Below are 13,792 nucleotides of genomic sequence, written 5' to 3'. Positions count from 1 at the left end.
CTACTTGCCATCAATGAGCAATGCTAGCAAGGTTTCAGGAGAAAGGGGAATTCTACTCCTATAGAACATGCACACATTATTTTTTGTGTGTAACATATTACCAATCACATAAATATAAAGATATGTGTATATATAATATGCGTAAGATGTGAATGTACGTATGTAAAAATATGCAGAACATTTATCATACTTACCAAAGTGCACATAATCCATGTATTTAGGTGGAGATTTCTTTCACTTCATTGGGTTGCTAAATCCATATATTGATCGCAATTTAAACATCTAGCAGTACTGGTTACAGTGATTTATTCCATTTTAAATATAGAGAGTATTTATTAAACTCGTAGAATGAACCTTGCATCCAAACAGCGTATATCTTGTATCCATATGTCCATTCTGCAGTAAATAATCCAGCAGATTCACATTTATAAATTATTTCCAACATTGAGACCTCAGTTTAAATAAAATGTATAAGTTGTTGTTTGTTTTTTTTAAAGACCAAAATTTGTCCTGCTTCAAATATCTTTCTAAGATCTATTTTTGAATATGTTGCCTGTGGGAAATTGCCAGTGGTTAAAAGCTAGCTATATGGCTATAGGAATTTTTAATATTTATTGTATATATCCCTGTGTTTATGTTTTATATTTGTAAAATAGCTATGCCTCACTTTAGGAAAACAATAATCTTGTTCATAAGTGGTTTTTTTTTTTTTTGTTTTTGTATTTTTTTAATAGCAATGCTTCCCTGAACCAGGGACAAAGCTAGCTTTATAAGTCTGATTACTCTTTCTTTTCTTTTCTTTTCCTTCCAGCTCTCCTTTTGCTTTTTTTGTTGTACCTTTGTGTTAAAGGGGTTTAGTACACTTTTGCTGTAAAAGATGTATTTGCAGAGCTAGCTTAGGTACTTGTAGAAACATAATTGTGAGAAAAGGGACCTCACCCAAAAATGAGGTAAATATTTCAGTGATTGGTTTAGCTGGTTTGAAGCCAACTCATGTTTGTTTTCATGAATAACAGTCATGCCTCTGATTGCAACATAGACACTACAGAACAAAAAATACATGTTTTATTCTATTTGTATAGTACCAGTTTTGCTTGGAACTTCGAGAAGTTAGGTGTATAACTGGCTTGGGATTTTCAGAGGTGCCTAAAATACGAACAGTCTAAGTTCATTGCCAATGGTGAGACGTGCAACAAAAAAAAAATCACATAGATTGTTGAAAAGTAGATTAGAAATCTAACCTGAGTTATACAGATAAAAATATTTTTAATGCATAGTTTTCACCTGGACAACAACTGTTTAATTTAATTTAATTAACTATTAAATCAGGCGCTACCATGGATTAGATCCAGGAGGTGAATTGGGGAGGAGAGTGGCCAAGCACCCCTTCTGCTGTATGGTGTGCACACAGTGAGCTCTCTGCTTGTCTTCAGCTTGTCAATGTAGCTGCTGACCAGAGCTGCTGCTTTGGTACAGCCCTGAAACCTGGGGGAAGTAGAAAGGGGTGAGCAGTGGCAGCATTCACCCCCTGGGTTCCAGAATAATGCAGAAAAGCCAGAGAACTCACTGAACAGGTACCATACAGCTAAAGGGGTGGTGCAGTGGCATCCCTTCTGGATCTGCCCTGGGATGCTACATACTGATCATATGATCCATTTGTTCTTATACAGTGAACTTCCTGCATAATAATATTATTTATTTATTTATTTGCAGTTCAACTTCTTAAACTGCTTTGCCTCCCTCTTCTACATTGCTTTTGTCCTTTTTGATATGAAACTTCTGCGACAGGTGAGTTCTGGGAACAGTAAGATATCTAAGTAGTACAAAGTTTTTTGAAGCAGAAATATAGTACGCTTTTAGCTCTTCTAAATATACGGCATATCCTTAGCTGCATGTTAATGTTATCATACAAATCCAGTTGTGTCCATATTTTAGCACCTCTAATATACTTGCAAAATCACAGAAGTATGAACAAAGCATGAATAAAATGTATGGATGTTTTCAAACAAGTTGACTTGTAAAGGAAAAAGGTAAAAGATTGCATTTTTCTGATTTTAGATTAGAAAGTCAAGTTTCCTTTGTTTTTTTCCTGAGAACTTCTGTTGGTTAAAGAACAGCAGGATTATGTCCATCACAAGAATTCAACAAGGAGTGAAAGAGGGGAATCATTTTTAGTCACATTTTAAAAATTACTTTCTACTTTTGTTAATATCTGTTTAACTTAAATGTATGGGAAAGTAATAGGAAGGAAAAATATCCTTCTTTAAAGCAACTCAATGGTCTTCTCTTCGTTAATATTGAAAATTTCACTTCTAGTTCTCTGGCCTTCTGAGGAGACCTTTGGCAGACTTGATTTTAATGTCAAGCTAAATGATTAAAAGGGAAACAAAGCATCAAACAAAAGCAGCCATTTTTCAGTGGTTTTCCTATATACCAAAAATCATAAAACTTTTTTTTGATGTTTGAAATTAAAAATGAAACGTTATCTTACGTATTTCATTGCTTTAGATTGTCTATGATTTGGGGATGTCGTTCTAGTTTGTGATCTACAAAGATTCCTTTATTTCCCTCTTTTCACAAATTCTTGTTGTGTCTGAAAAGGGATTAATTTGGCTAGCTTCTGAGACTGTGAAACACTGTCTAGTCTTGTTACTGTGGGCATTTTTCCCAATTAGGGAGCAGTGCTAATTAAAAGTGCCTGTGCATCATGTGAATCAACATCCCTGCATGTCCCCTCACTGACAAAATGGTGGTGGAATGCTTTGAAATAAAGCTCCTTGTATGTATTTTATTCCAAAGCACCCCTGCTGCCATTTTTTCAGCATGGAGATGTGCTGGGATGCTGATACACATGACATGGAAGGCTACTGGAGCGTGTCAGTTTCTGAGCTCCAGCAGACACAGCTAATCGAGTCTGCTCCGACATACTGGATTTCCAGCGCATTGGAGCAGGCTCTGCGCACTTGTATAGGAGCCCTTAGTTATTAGTCCTTGGTACATATTAGCAAAGGATTTCTTTCTCTCACATTGGAGTAAGCCTAAAATCTCTAAAATCTCCACAGCACTTAGACCCAGATCCCTAAAAAGTCTTTAGGCATCTAATTCTTAATTAGTTTCTACTAACCCATAGTAGAAACTGGAAATTGGATCCATCTGTTGTATTGTGATATTGCAAGACCACTAGCCTGGCTTGAGACTTGATTGTCTCATAATAGCCATTGACAGTGTTATCTCAGTGCACAAGTTATTTCATTATTATAAGTACATCACCCTCTTGTTAAACAAATGTTGTTTTATTTCATTTTCTTTAGAGCTTGGCCACTCTGCTAATAACATCACAGATCCTTAATCAATTTGCAGAAGCCCTATTTCCTTACTGGCTCCAAAAGAGACATAATAAGAAGATAAAGAAAAGGATGTGTGCCTCAAAAATGGATTCTGACCTTTCATTATTTGAGCAAATCAATATGGAAAAAGAAATGGGAACTTATTTGGTAAGTTGAATATATGCTGCCATTGTCCTAGTCTTGAAATGCACAGCTCCTGAAAAGCAGCTGTAAGTTACTTTTAGGGAACTCATATGGTAGTTTGCAAAGGGCAAGAGTTATTTTAAAGGGTGTGGTGAAAAAACTGCAGGTTTTGTGCATTAGTCATGATATGCCATGTACAAATGAAGAACAGAACACTATGTAGAAAGCCAGTATTCTAAAAACAGCAGCTTCAGTATCTTCTTTTTCATCATAGGGTGAGATGGAATTTTGTTTCCTCAGAAATATCTTCTGTCGGAATCCCTGTGTAGGCTGCCCCCTCCTAGCCATCCATCTAATGCCTGTAGTATATTTCTTTAAAATGAGGGGTTTTGGTGTCCCCTTGTCTTTGGTATGGGACTTGCACTCCATCCATTCCTCACTTGGATGTTTAGGATACACGCCTGGTTGTACGGCTAGGAGCCTGTATTTACCAGGCTTAATAGATCTGTCACATTCAAAAGCTTCTATTCAGGGACATTACTGTGGACATTGATTAGATGCGGTGACACAGAAGCAGCTTCTCTAACACGGTATGATTTATTTTGCCAGAAGGTCTATACCACTCCAGAAATGGCACATGAGATCTATGTGCATGCTAGCTTGCATACTTTAGGTGTTCTTCTTAAGGACCAAGGTAGATGCAGCTTGTCCTTGGTATACATTAAGTGGTTTGTGATATTTACAAAAAAAAATTATACAGATATTTCCCGGTTCTCAACAACTTTTTAATTAACTTAAGGTCAGTTACATTACTGTTCTGTGTCTAATTTTATGTGATGTAGGTACTAAAAAAAATCATGTTTTAAATAAATGAGATGAAACTATACTTTCTTCAGTTCTTAAATGGCTTTGTCACACAACATATTTAATATCTTCTAGTAATAAATGTTGTAAATCCTATCACTTCGTAATTCTTATTGTTGAAATGAAAGGGCACATGCTGAAGTTGTAGTCTGTCTCATCATTACATTTTTTTTTTTTTTAATTGCGTATTTATTTCTGTTGAATTCTTACTATATGTTCCAGGTTATGCTTATTAAAGATTTGCTCATTCTTGTTATAAGTGGAGTAGGAGACCCCAAAGATAACTGTCTTACTGGGTTTCTGATTGTTGGTCTTTGCTTTTGGCAAAAGACTGCGTGGGAACCCATAAAAGTTAAGTTCTGAATTGCTGAAGCGCACATACCTCAGACAGTGGCTTTGGCAGTCTTTATTTCCTAAAGTCAGTTTATTTCTAATTGCTTTTGGGAAGGATACTCCTGAGACTTCTTGGTGCATTGGCAGCTTCTGTCTAACAACACCCCCCTTAAAAAAAAATTACAGTATTTTTGTGTCCTGAATATCCTTTGGATCAGATCCTTAATAAAAAGAAAATAAATATATGTTGGCACACTGGTTTATACTTTAGCTATCAGCTGAATAAGTTGGTTTTCCTTGAAGGTTTCAACCTTTGTTATGTTTGTTAATTTTTTGAGCTGTTCTCACATCAACTTTATTATTTGTTCTTTTCTTTGCCTGCTTGCCAGGTGCTTTCTTGAAACATTAGACCACTTCTCCTTTCTCTCTTGTCAAAATTAGCCCTTGAAGGCCTTTGATTATGAACTCAAAGGTTACTTCAGAGGAACCTAGTTTCTCATGCAATGAATAGCGGGGTCAGAGGTGTTCAAGTACCCCCAATATCTTGGAGAGATTTTTTTTTCTGTTTGTGCTGTCTATTTTGTATCTCTTGCATTCTGAAGTAATTTTAATTTATTGCCCATCTGTTACTCTAGGCTCTTTACAAAATTTAAAGCACCAGATGCTCAAATAATATATTTAGTATAAAGTACTTGGCAGCCTTCCGCATTAATGTAATTAACCCATAAGTAATCATCACTTTCCCCTAACGATCAACATATATCCCCCTTGTTACAGTAGAGCGAGGGGAAAAAAGGATGGACTTTCTAACTTGTCTATAATGGTCAACAAGTCTGGCAGAACAGCAGGAGAAGTGAATTCCAGATTGGAGAGCATGTTAACCAGCAATTCTGCCAACTTGCCAGCAGCCCCGAGCTGTTCAGTCTAAGTGGACTTCATCTGGCATGCATCCACTCACTTTTGTTACAGCTGAATTATATAGAGAGAGAAGAAGCGTCACAGAAACCAGTCCTAACCTTTCAAGTTCTAGAAGGCTCATTGGCAGCCACTGGAGATCTTGAAACACTGCTTTTGACATAATGAAAGCATGGATAATAGTTACAAGGTCCACATCATAATTAAATGATCCCATGAATAGATGAAAAATAATGCTCTGTATAACAGATGGTCTTGTTGGTAGCCTCTACAGACAACATTTAGATTATAGGCTCCAAGTGCACAATTCATTGTTCAACAGGGAGAAATCTAGGTTCTAACAAGAATTCCTAAATTGGAAATCTGTATTAGAAATGCCAACTGCAGCTCATCAAACACAATCCTTACCAAATATTTTGGTTGCTTTTCTCAGTGTTACTTGCTGTGGAGCCTACGCCTCGCTCCGTCTGGCCTATCGGGGTGTGGCCCCTCCCCTCAACTTGCCTGCCACGACTTGGATGTACTCAATTACCTTCGGAGGGGTCTCCAGTGGAGCTCTTTATCCTGGGTGGGGCCTCCCGATAGGCGGTGGTACTCACGGTTATCGGACGCGGTGATCCACGGGGCTCCGCCTCCCCTACACCCCGTCCACACGCCAGCCACTGGGCGATGTCTTCCAGATGTTGCCAGGCCCAGTATGATGGCCTCTGACCGGTTCCCCGGTTCTCGGTCGTCCTCCCTCCTGCAGAGAGGGGTTTCTCCTCTCTCCTCCCTTATAGATAATACTCCTCCGGACCAGGGGGAGCTGGTGGGTGCTTCCCCTGGTTCCAGCCCCTCCTGGGGCCTCCGCTGTCTCCCCTTTCCTCCCGTCCGCAGGGCGCTCCCCTGCTTCCTGTGCGTCTGCCGCTTCAGGACGCAGCAGAGAGAGTGCCTCGGCGTGCGCTCTCTGACTGCCTCTCGCCTGGCTGATGGCGAAAGGCTTCCCGCTCCTGCCTACACTGCCTGCTTGAGACCCGCAGGCGGGGTCCTCGACGCTCCGTGCGAGAGCCTGCAGCACGGGCCGTGCACCCGTACTCTCTCCCCCTGGCTCTCCCTCTCTCCCTGTCCTGCCGGCGTTTTTAAATCCTCCCGCAGCGGCCGCTCCGGCCGCTGGGATTGGCTCAGCTGTTCGCCGCGCGGGGAACAGCTGTTGCCAGAGCCGGCGTAATGGCGGTTCGCGCGGCTGCAGCCGCGGCTGCGGCTCTTCCTCCCGCTGCCCCTCTGCCAGTACGTATGCCCTTCTGGGGGCTTGCTCTTGGGGTCTAGGGTCTGTGGGTCCCCTCTTCTCCCCCTCACTTGCCTGTGGGGGCGCTTCGCCGCCACACTTGCATTAACTAATTTTTATCTAAATTGAACCTTTACCAAAAATGAAGATATTGGTTTCATTTTTTCCCTCCGCTGCTCCGACTGGTTCAGATGTGTTGGAGATTTAGAGCAACTGTTCATCCTTTTTCATTTGTTAAGAGCATTTTAAAGGTGAATTTCATAGTTCAGGGCTAGTAGCTGCACTTCGCACTCCCTCGGTTTTCAGGCCTTGTGCAAAATGAAGGATAGACATGCCCTTTATAAACTAAATCAGAGATGCATAAGCTTTTGTAAGCAGCAGTACCTCTCTCTTTCAGGCCTCAAACCTTTAAGTTTCTGGAATGGAATTATGGAAGTCTTCCACTGTTAGAACATGTGCTAGGCTGGGGTAGCTAGCCTGTGGCATGCACAGCTGCTGTATGTGATGTGGAAGGGTTGGGACTAAAGCTGTGAGCAAAGAGAGAACAGAGATAGGACAGGACCTGGGGCTGAAGAAGTGCTCTGCAGCTGACTGCCCTGGCACAGAGGCCAGTGGGGACGAGGGCAGTGAGTTAATCCTGTTTGCTGTGCTCACCTGCTCCATGGCAAACTTGGCCTAGCTGCAGAGGCTGGTCAGGAGCAGCCTTGTGCTGCTGGCTGGAGGGATGGGGCAGGGAAGTGGCACAAAGTGACAAATCTGTGCTACCTGGCCAGAGGCGGGGAGAAGGAAAGCTACATGCTGGCTGGTGGAGGAACAAGGAAAAGGCAAAGCCCTGTACTGCCTGAGGTGGAGGAAAGCCTCATGCTGGCTGGCTAGAGGGAAAGAGGAGAGGAAGAGGAAGGTGGAAACAGCCTTGTGCCTGTGCCCTCTGGTTGGAGGGATGGGGGTGAGGGAGGAAGAGGGGAACAGCTCTGTGCTGCCTGACTAGAGGAGCTGGGAGCAGGTTGCCTCCCTGGGACATATAAGACTGACTGTGTTTTTTCCCTCCCTGTTCTCCAGCACTTGGCACCCTCCCGCATGCACCTTAAGGTGTAGGGAGGTTTGGCCCAGGCACAACATTTGTGATTTATGCCTGGGACTAGCTCAGCTTGGCAGTCCCCAGAGCAGGACCTGTATGCCTACAGCATGCTCCAAATTGGGAGAGGCTGGAGTGAGACTGGGAAATTAATTGCCTCTGGCCAAGGCCTCTATGCTGGGTTCCACAGAAACATAGCAGGGCACCCCTCATGCAGCCCTGTGTGCCCCATTGCTGCCCTGCACTGAACCCTCTGTCCCAGGTGCCCACAGTTACAGCCAAACCTGAGGTTTCAGCATCAGTCCTGCTGTTTCACATTATGACACTAGGATTTCAAGGGGTGGTACTCCCCTAAATCCAACCCTTAGGGACACTGCATTCTGCTGCCACATGGATTCACTTGGACCCTGAGGGTGGTGCCCAGCTGGGCTATGAGAGTACAACTGAAGTCATCTGCATTGAGAGAGCTCCCAGTGAAGGGTCTGCTGAGTAAGAGACTCCTTAAATCATGACTTCCTTGCTGAAATGAAGCTCTTGGTTTATCAAGCTGTTGTCATTCCAACTCTGCTGTATGGCTCGGAAACTTGGACCACATACAGAAAACATCTCAAGGGCTTGGCAAAGTACCACCAGTGGTGCCTTCGCAAGATCCTTTGGATTGGCTGGGAGGATAGATGCACAAACATCAGCGTTTTGGCTGAAGCAAATTCCAGCAGGATTGCGGCCATGATCATCCAAAACCAACTTCCCTGGACAGGTCATGTTGTTCACATGCCTGACTTCTGCCTTTCAAACAGAATAGTTTCCTCACAGCTGAAAGAAGGTCAGCGAAGTAGCGGAGGGCAAAGAAAGCACTTCAAAGATGCCTTGAAGGCAAACATGAAGAGGTGTAACATCGACATCAACGTTTGAGAGACCTTTGCTCAGGGTCGGCCACAATGGAGGAAGGCTCTTTGGGGGGGATCTCAACACTTTGAAACAGCTCATCGATGGACAGAAGAGGAAAAGAGGAACAGGTGAAAAGAACATCCAACACGGCAACACAGTGCCCATCCCTCCTAGAAACACCTGTCCTCACCATAACAAGGTACATGGATCTAGAATTGGGCTATGGAACCACTTGCGGACACACTATTAAAATCCGTAAAAGAGTATCTTACTCTTTCGTGAATGATCTCCCATCATCATCACAGTTACCCAAGGATGCAAGTCTTTGTGTCAGTGTCATGAGCCTGAAGGTGCCACCTCACAGGGCCCTCTAGTTACCCGAGTGCTCTTCCATCCCCAGGCATGGAAGCACCTGCTAATACAAAGTACACAGTGCCAAAGGCCACACCCTGTCAGCAGGGTAGGGCCCTGCTTATTCTGTTCCATGAGAAGTGCAAGCCCCAAAACTGTCCCTAGGTACATAGTAAACATGACTGTGAAGGTGTCTTCACTGAGGCTGCCACCTGTTACAGGTCTGGTTATAAAACAACAATGCTATTGCAGCTAATAAGGGGCATGGAACGCTCTAGTCCTGGGACCACCACCCTCACCAAAAGCACTGTGCATGACTGGTGCGCAGCAGTGTTTTACCATATGTCTTTAAAGTGTTTACAAGATAAAATTTTATTTTATTTTTATTTTTTAATTCTCAGCCCAAAAGATGCAAAGCAATCAAATGGGGGTGGCCAACCCACAGCACATAGGCTACAGACAGCTACTGCATGTGACATGCAAGCCCTGCGTGCTCAGTAAAGGGGGCACTGTAATAGAGGCAGGGAGCCTCAAGCTTCTGGCCACATGGAGTAGAGAGAGGACAGAATGCTTCTATGAGAGGTATCGCTGCCAAGAGACAGGTTAAGACTTCACTGGCTCCATACAGCTGCTGCCAAATTAAGGGCTTTGGTTTCTTGTCATATAAAATTTGCTGGGCTGGTCAAGAGTTAAGGTTCCTTTTAGTGCTGCTCTCAGCAGTGTCCTGGTGCTGCTCTGATCTATAAGAGATTTGTGTGTCCCTCCCATGCCTCCATTTTGGCAACCTCAGAGTGTAAACTCTATCCTTACCTCTGGGGGACAGGAATCAGTGGTACTTGGGGAGAGAGGGGCTTTCACATAGGTCCTACTGGATTTGCAGCTCTTTGGGAACTGTGTTTGAAAGAGTGACTTAAAAAACCCTTTTTAAAACAAATTTAATTAATCTTAAGAGCAGGTGCAAAATAAAGTTTTAAGAAAAGAAAGGCCTTAAACAATAAACAGCATATACTTGTGTCTCATCAAAAGGCTAAAATAGGCTTGTTTTGTCATGGCCTTCTGAATTTCTGAGTCTGATGTCAATCAGCAGTTTCTGCCTTAAACATGCTTCAGTTTTAAAACCAGTCAAAAGTTTTTCAGCCTGTTTATACTGGTTCAACCAGCTTAGCAGGCTGTTGGAGGTGCTTTTTAAATGCATTGTGTATGTTCTCTCTTATCCCTTTAAGTGTTTAATAGGAGCAGTGAACATCACTATCCTTCTCCTGGGTGCATGTTCTGACAGATTGCTAGCAAATTGACTCAGGCCAGGTCTGTGCTACAGTGTTCTCTCAGATAAAGTATTCCTAAATTATTACAAACAATTTCAGACCTATTGCTTGAAAACTTAGTTGCCTGTAACATTTAAAAAAGCTGTATAAAAGAATTAAAAGTTTTGCCATTTTCCAGGGCATGTTTGTTTTTGTCATTTTGTGACTTTGGGGTATCAGTTGCCTCTCTTTAATTTTATCAGTTGCCTTTAAGCTTCTCTAGTTTCTGTGCTAAGGGAGTTCATGAAACAAAAAGCTCATCCTTGGAGAAAAATAAAGTTGCATATTAGAAATGTTACTTCTATATGTTTCTCAGTAATTGCTGTTCCTCTCTTGCTGTTCCTCTCCTCCTGTTGTTGGAAGGGCTGTTTATTTTTTGGGTACACTTTTACTGAAATTTCAATTGCCTTGATTTTTGTAATTTAAAATTTCCTTTTTTAAATTAACTGACATTAGAAGATAGGCGTAAGTGTGTAAGGGCTCAGAGTTCCTATGAGGCCAGATTCTGGAAGCACAGAGCTAAGAAAGTTAATATACTGTAATGTATAGTTTCCAGAGAATGAGTGTCTATGTAAATAAAGTGGACAGTGGTGGATTTGAAATTTGGTCAGAACACTAGATAAGATGGATTTCTTCCTGCATAAAATGCTGTAAAATGAGAAGGGGAGCAGTAATTATAGTATCTTAATCTCTTAAATTCTATTAAAAATTATTCTTGCAACACCTCTGGGAGATTCAGCAAGCTTAACTAATTTACCCAAAAGGTCCCAGCAGAGCTGGGATCAGTTTTTAAATTTTTTTATATGTATATTTTTTGGAATTTCTGATTCCCAAGTTTAGTCATAATTCAGTGGACTGTGGCCATCAATTTACACTCTCAAACACTGCAGTACTCTGTGTGGGCTGCCGTCTTTACCAAAAGAGGTCCAGCCACCTGGTGCTACAGGAGGGAAAATTAGCATGAGGGTGGAACAGTTGACACACATTCAGCGGTGTTAATTAGCCTGTCTGCACTGCTATACAAACATGGGTTTGTTGGCTCTAGTTCAGGTAGCAGTCCCCTTAGAGCAGCAATGCATGTTTAAAGGGAGTGCTGCTGGATATAGTGAATGTACAGTCTAGATATGCCCTCTGTGTATTTAAGGGCCTCAGTTTTACCTCTCATTTAATTTTGCATTAGGATTGTGGAAGTGCAGTATTACACTTGTGGTTCTCTAGTAGTGAACTATTGATGGGCAACAGAACATTTGTACAATTACATCTGTCACAAGGGGGAAGCATCTGCCTACCTTTAAACACTGATGTTTCTAGGAGGCTAGCATTGAACATTAACATTATAAAATTTCTAAGGACTTTCTACAAACTACACTCAAATAAAACAAGGTGATCCACATCCCCAAGTTCTGTGTCATACTTTATGCATTCATAATTAGGTTTTTTTTAGGGTGTATAAAATCATAGTCAGGTTTTCAGATGATCTCATATTGGATGATGTGCCAAACAGAGAAGACAGAACCAAACATCTGTGTGGAGAGTCTAAATCTGTTGTGGGCTTCTGGCAGTAAGAGAAACTAAATAATAATAAAGTAGAGTTTTATACTTTAGAGAGAGGAAATCATTGGCACACATACACAACTGGATAAGCTTTCAGTCGCATCCATTGCCTTAAAGTGCATCATGTTTCTTTATTAGTGTCCTTCACTTAGCTTTATGTTTTTATAAGGAGGATGTAGAAATGGGATTCATTTTGGTTTTAGCATGTTTGCAACCATATTCTTTTGTAGCTCCAGCATCCAGTTGAAATTTGGTCATATAGAGCACGTTTTACAGAAGTCTGGGGGAAGTCTGGGGGAAGATGGGGACAATACTGTATATACTCAAATATAAGAATATTTTGATTATAAGACAACCCTCCCCCCCCCCCCCAATAATTAGATTCTCTGTTTTCTGGGCATATCATCTAATTATTGGAGATTTGCCTTGAATTTGTCCCCCTTTCACCTGTACAATGGAGGAAATAAATTTGGGGGGTCCATGACACACATCTACAGTTAAACCATCATAATCTCTGTTACAGTTACATCATCAACTGCACACTTGCATGCACATTACCACCTCCTTTACTGTCAAAGTTGCACAGAAGACCACCTCAGCACCCTTTTCCTCACCTCTGCTCACTCTCTTCCTCACCCCACATCCCACCTGTTTTTCCCAGTCCTTTCAGTCATCATTGTCATAGTGATTGTCATCATTATTGTCCTCTCCTGTGGTCCCACCTCTGAACAGTCTCTGCCAGTCTTTTCTCTTCCATGTGTCCTCTGCTGTCTTCTCCCCATTGTCTTCCTGTAGTACACCTGCAGCTCACTTGCTTCCATTCTGACATAGTCCTCAACTGGGAGGTTTGCGTGCCTTCACATAAGCAAGTTCCTGGTCTTCCACAGGGTGGTCCTGAAGCAGGAAATGAAGTGGTCAAAGTAGGTAGTTGGAGTCCTTTGCTGCTTGGTTAGGTGTCCAAACAGTACTGCCTCTGAGGGTCTTAACCCCTGTCATCATCATGAGGAGTACAGTTACTGTCCTCCACCCTTCCCTGGTATGCTGGCAGTTCCATAGGAGCTGGTCAGTTGTTTCCTCCTTGAACCAGCTGTTTGCCTGGAGCAGTTCAGTTGGCTTCCCATCCAGGTGCTGAGAAATGGAAAAGGGCAGAGGAGTGTCTGGTGGGTTGTCTGCCAGTTCAAGTCCCTGTGCTTCTTTTTCAGGTCTTTGTGGAAGATTGGCTCCCACGTGGCCTGGCAGCTGTCACCAGGTAGTAGGTCCACAGGTGACAGTCTGTCCGTTGCTCTTACCACCTTCTGCATCATTCAGTGTTTTGTCAGGGTTCATAGGTTTCATAGACATTAGGGTTGGAGGGGACCTCGGAAGATCAAGTCCAGCTCCTTGCCCCAGGAGCAGGAAGTCAGCAGGGATCATAGGATCCCAGCAAGATAAACATCCAAATGTCTCTTGAAGGTGTTCAAAGTAGGTGCTTGAACCACCTCCAGCGGCAGTCTATTCCAAACCTTGGTGACTCAGACAGTAAGAAGTTCTTCCTTATGTCCAGCCTGAAATGGTCATGGAGGAGTTTGTGACTGTTCAATCTTGTCATCCCTTGGGGCGCTCTGGTGAACAGATGTCCTCCCAGATCCTGGTGAACACCCCTGATAAAATTATAGGTGGCCACCAGGTCACCCCCCGACCCTGCGCTTTTCCAGGCTGAAGAGTCCCATGGCTGTCAGCCTGTCATCATAAGGCCTGTTTTCCTGACCTCTGATCATGTGCATGGCTCTCCGCT

The 13,792-nt window shown here is 42.6% G+C and overlaps 1 protein-coding gene across 4 annotated transcripts in view; it reads left to right on the top strand.

Annotated features, from left to right (window-relative positions):
- The window catches only part of ANO10 (anoctamin 10), a 249,542-nt gene that overhangs the window by 32,126 nt on the left and 203,624 nt on the right, over positions 1-13,792 (top strand). For all 4 annotated transcript variants that reach the window (XR_009462580.1, XM_006276151.4, XM_006276150.4 and 1 more), the window contains exons 9-10: positions 1,714-1,788; positions 3,312-3,494. Coding sequence is in view for 3 of the 4 variants with exons in the window: in XM_006276151.4 (XP_006276213.2) it covers positions 1,714-1,788; positions 3,312-3,494 (258 nt within the window). In the remaining variant the exon portion in view is untranslated. The remainder of the gene's footprint in view (positions 1-1,713; positions 1,789-3,311; positions 3,495-13,792) is intronic.

This window comes from Alligator mississippiensis, chromosome 5 (assembly GCF_030867095.1).
Source record: "Alligator mississippiensis isolate rAllMis1 chromosome 5, rAllMis1, whole genome shotgun sequence".
Lineage (NCBI taxonomy): Eukaryota > Metazoa > Chordata > Crocodylia > Alligatoridae > Alligator > Alligator mississippiensis.
This window is presented reverse-complemented; position numbering and strand designations above follow the sequence as displayed.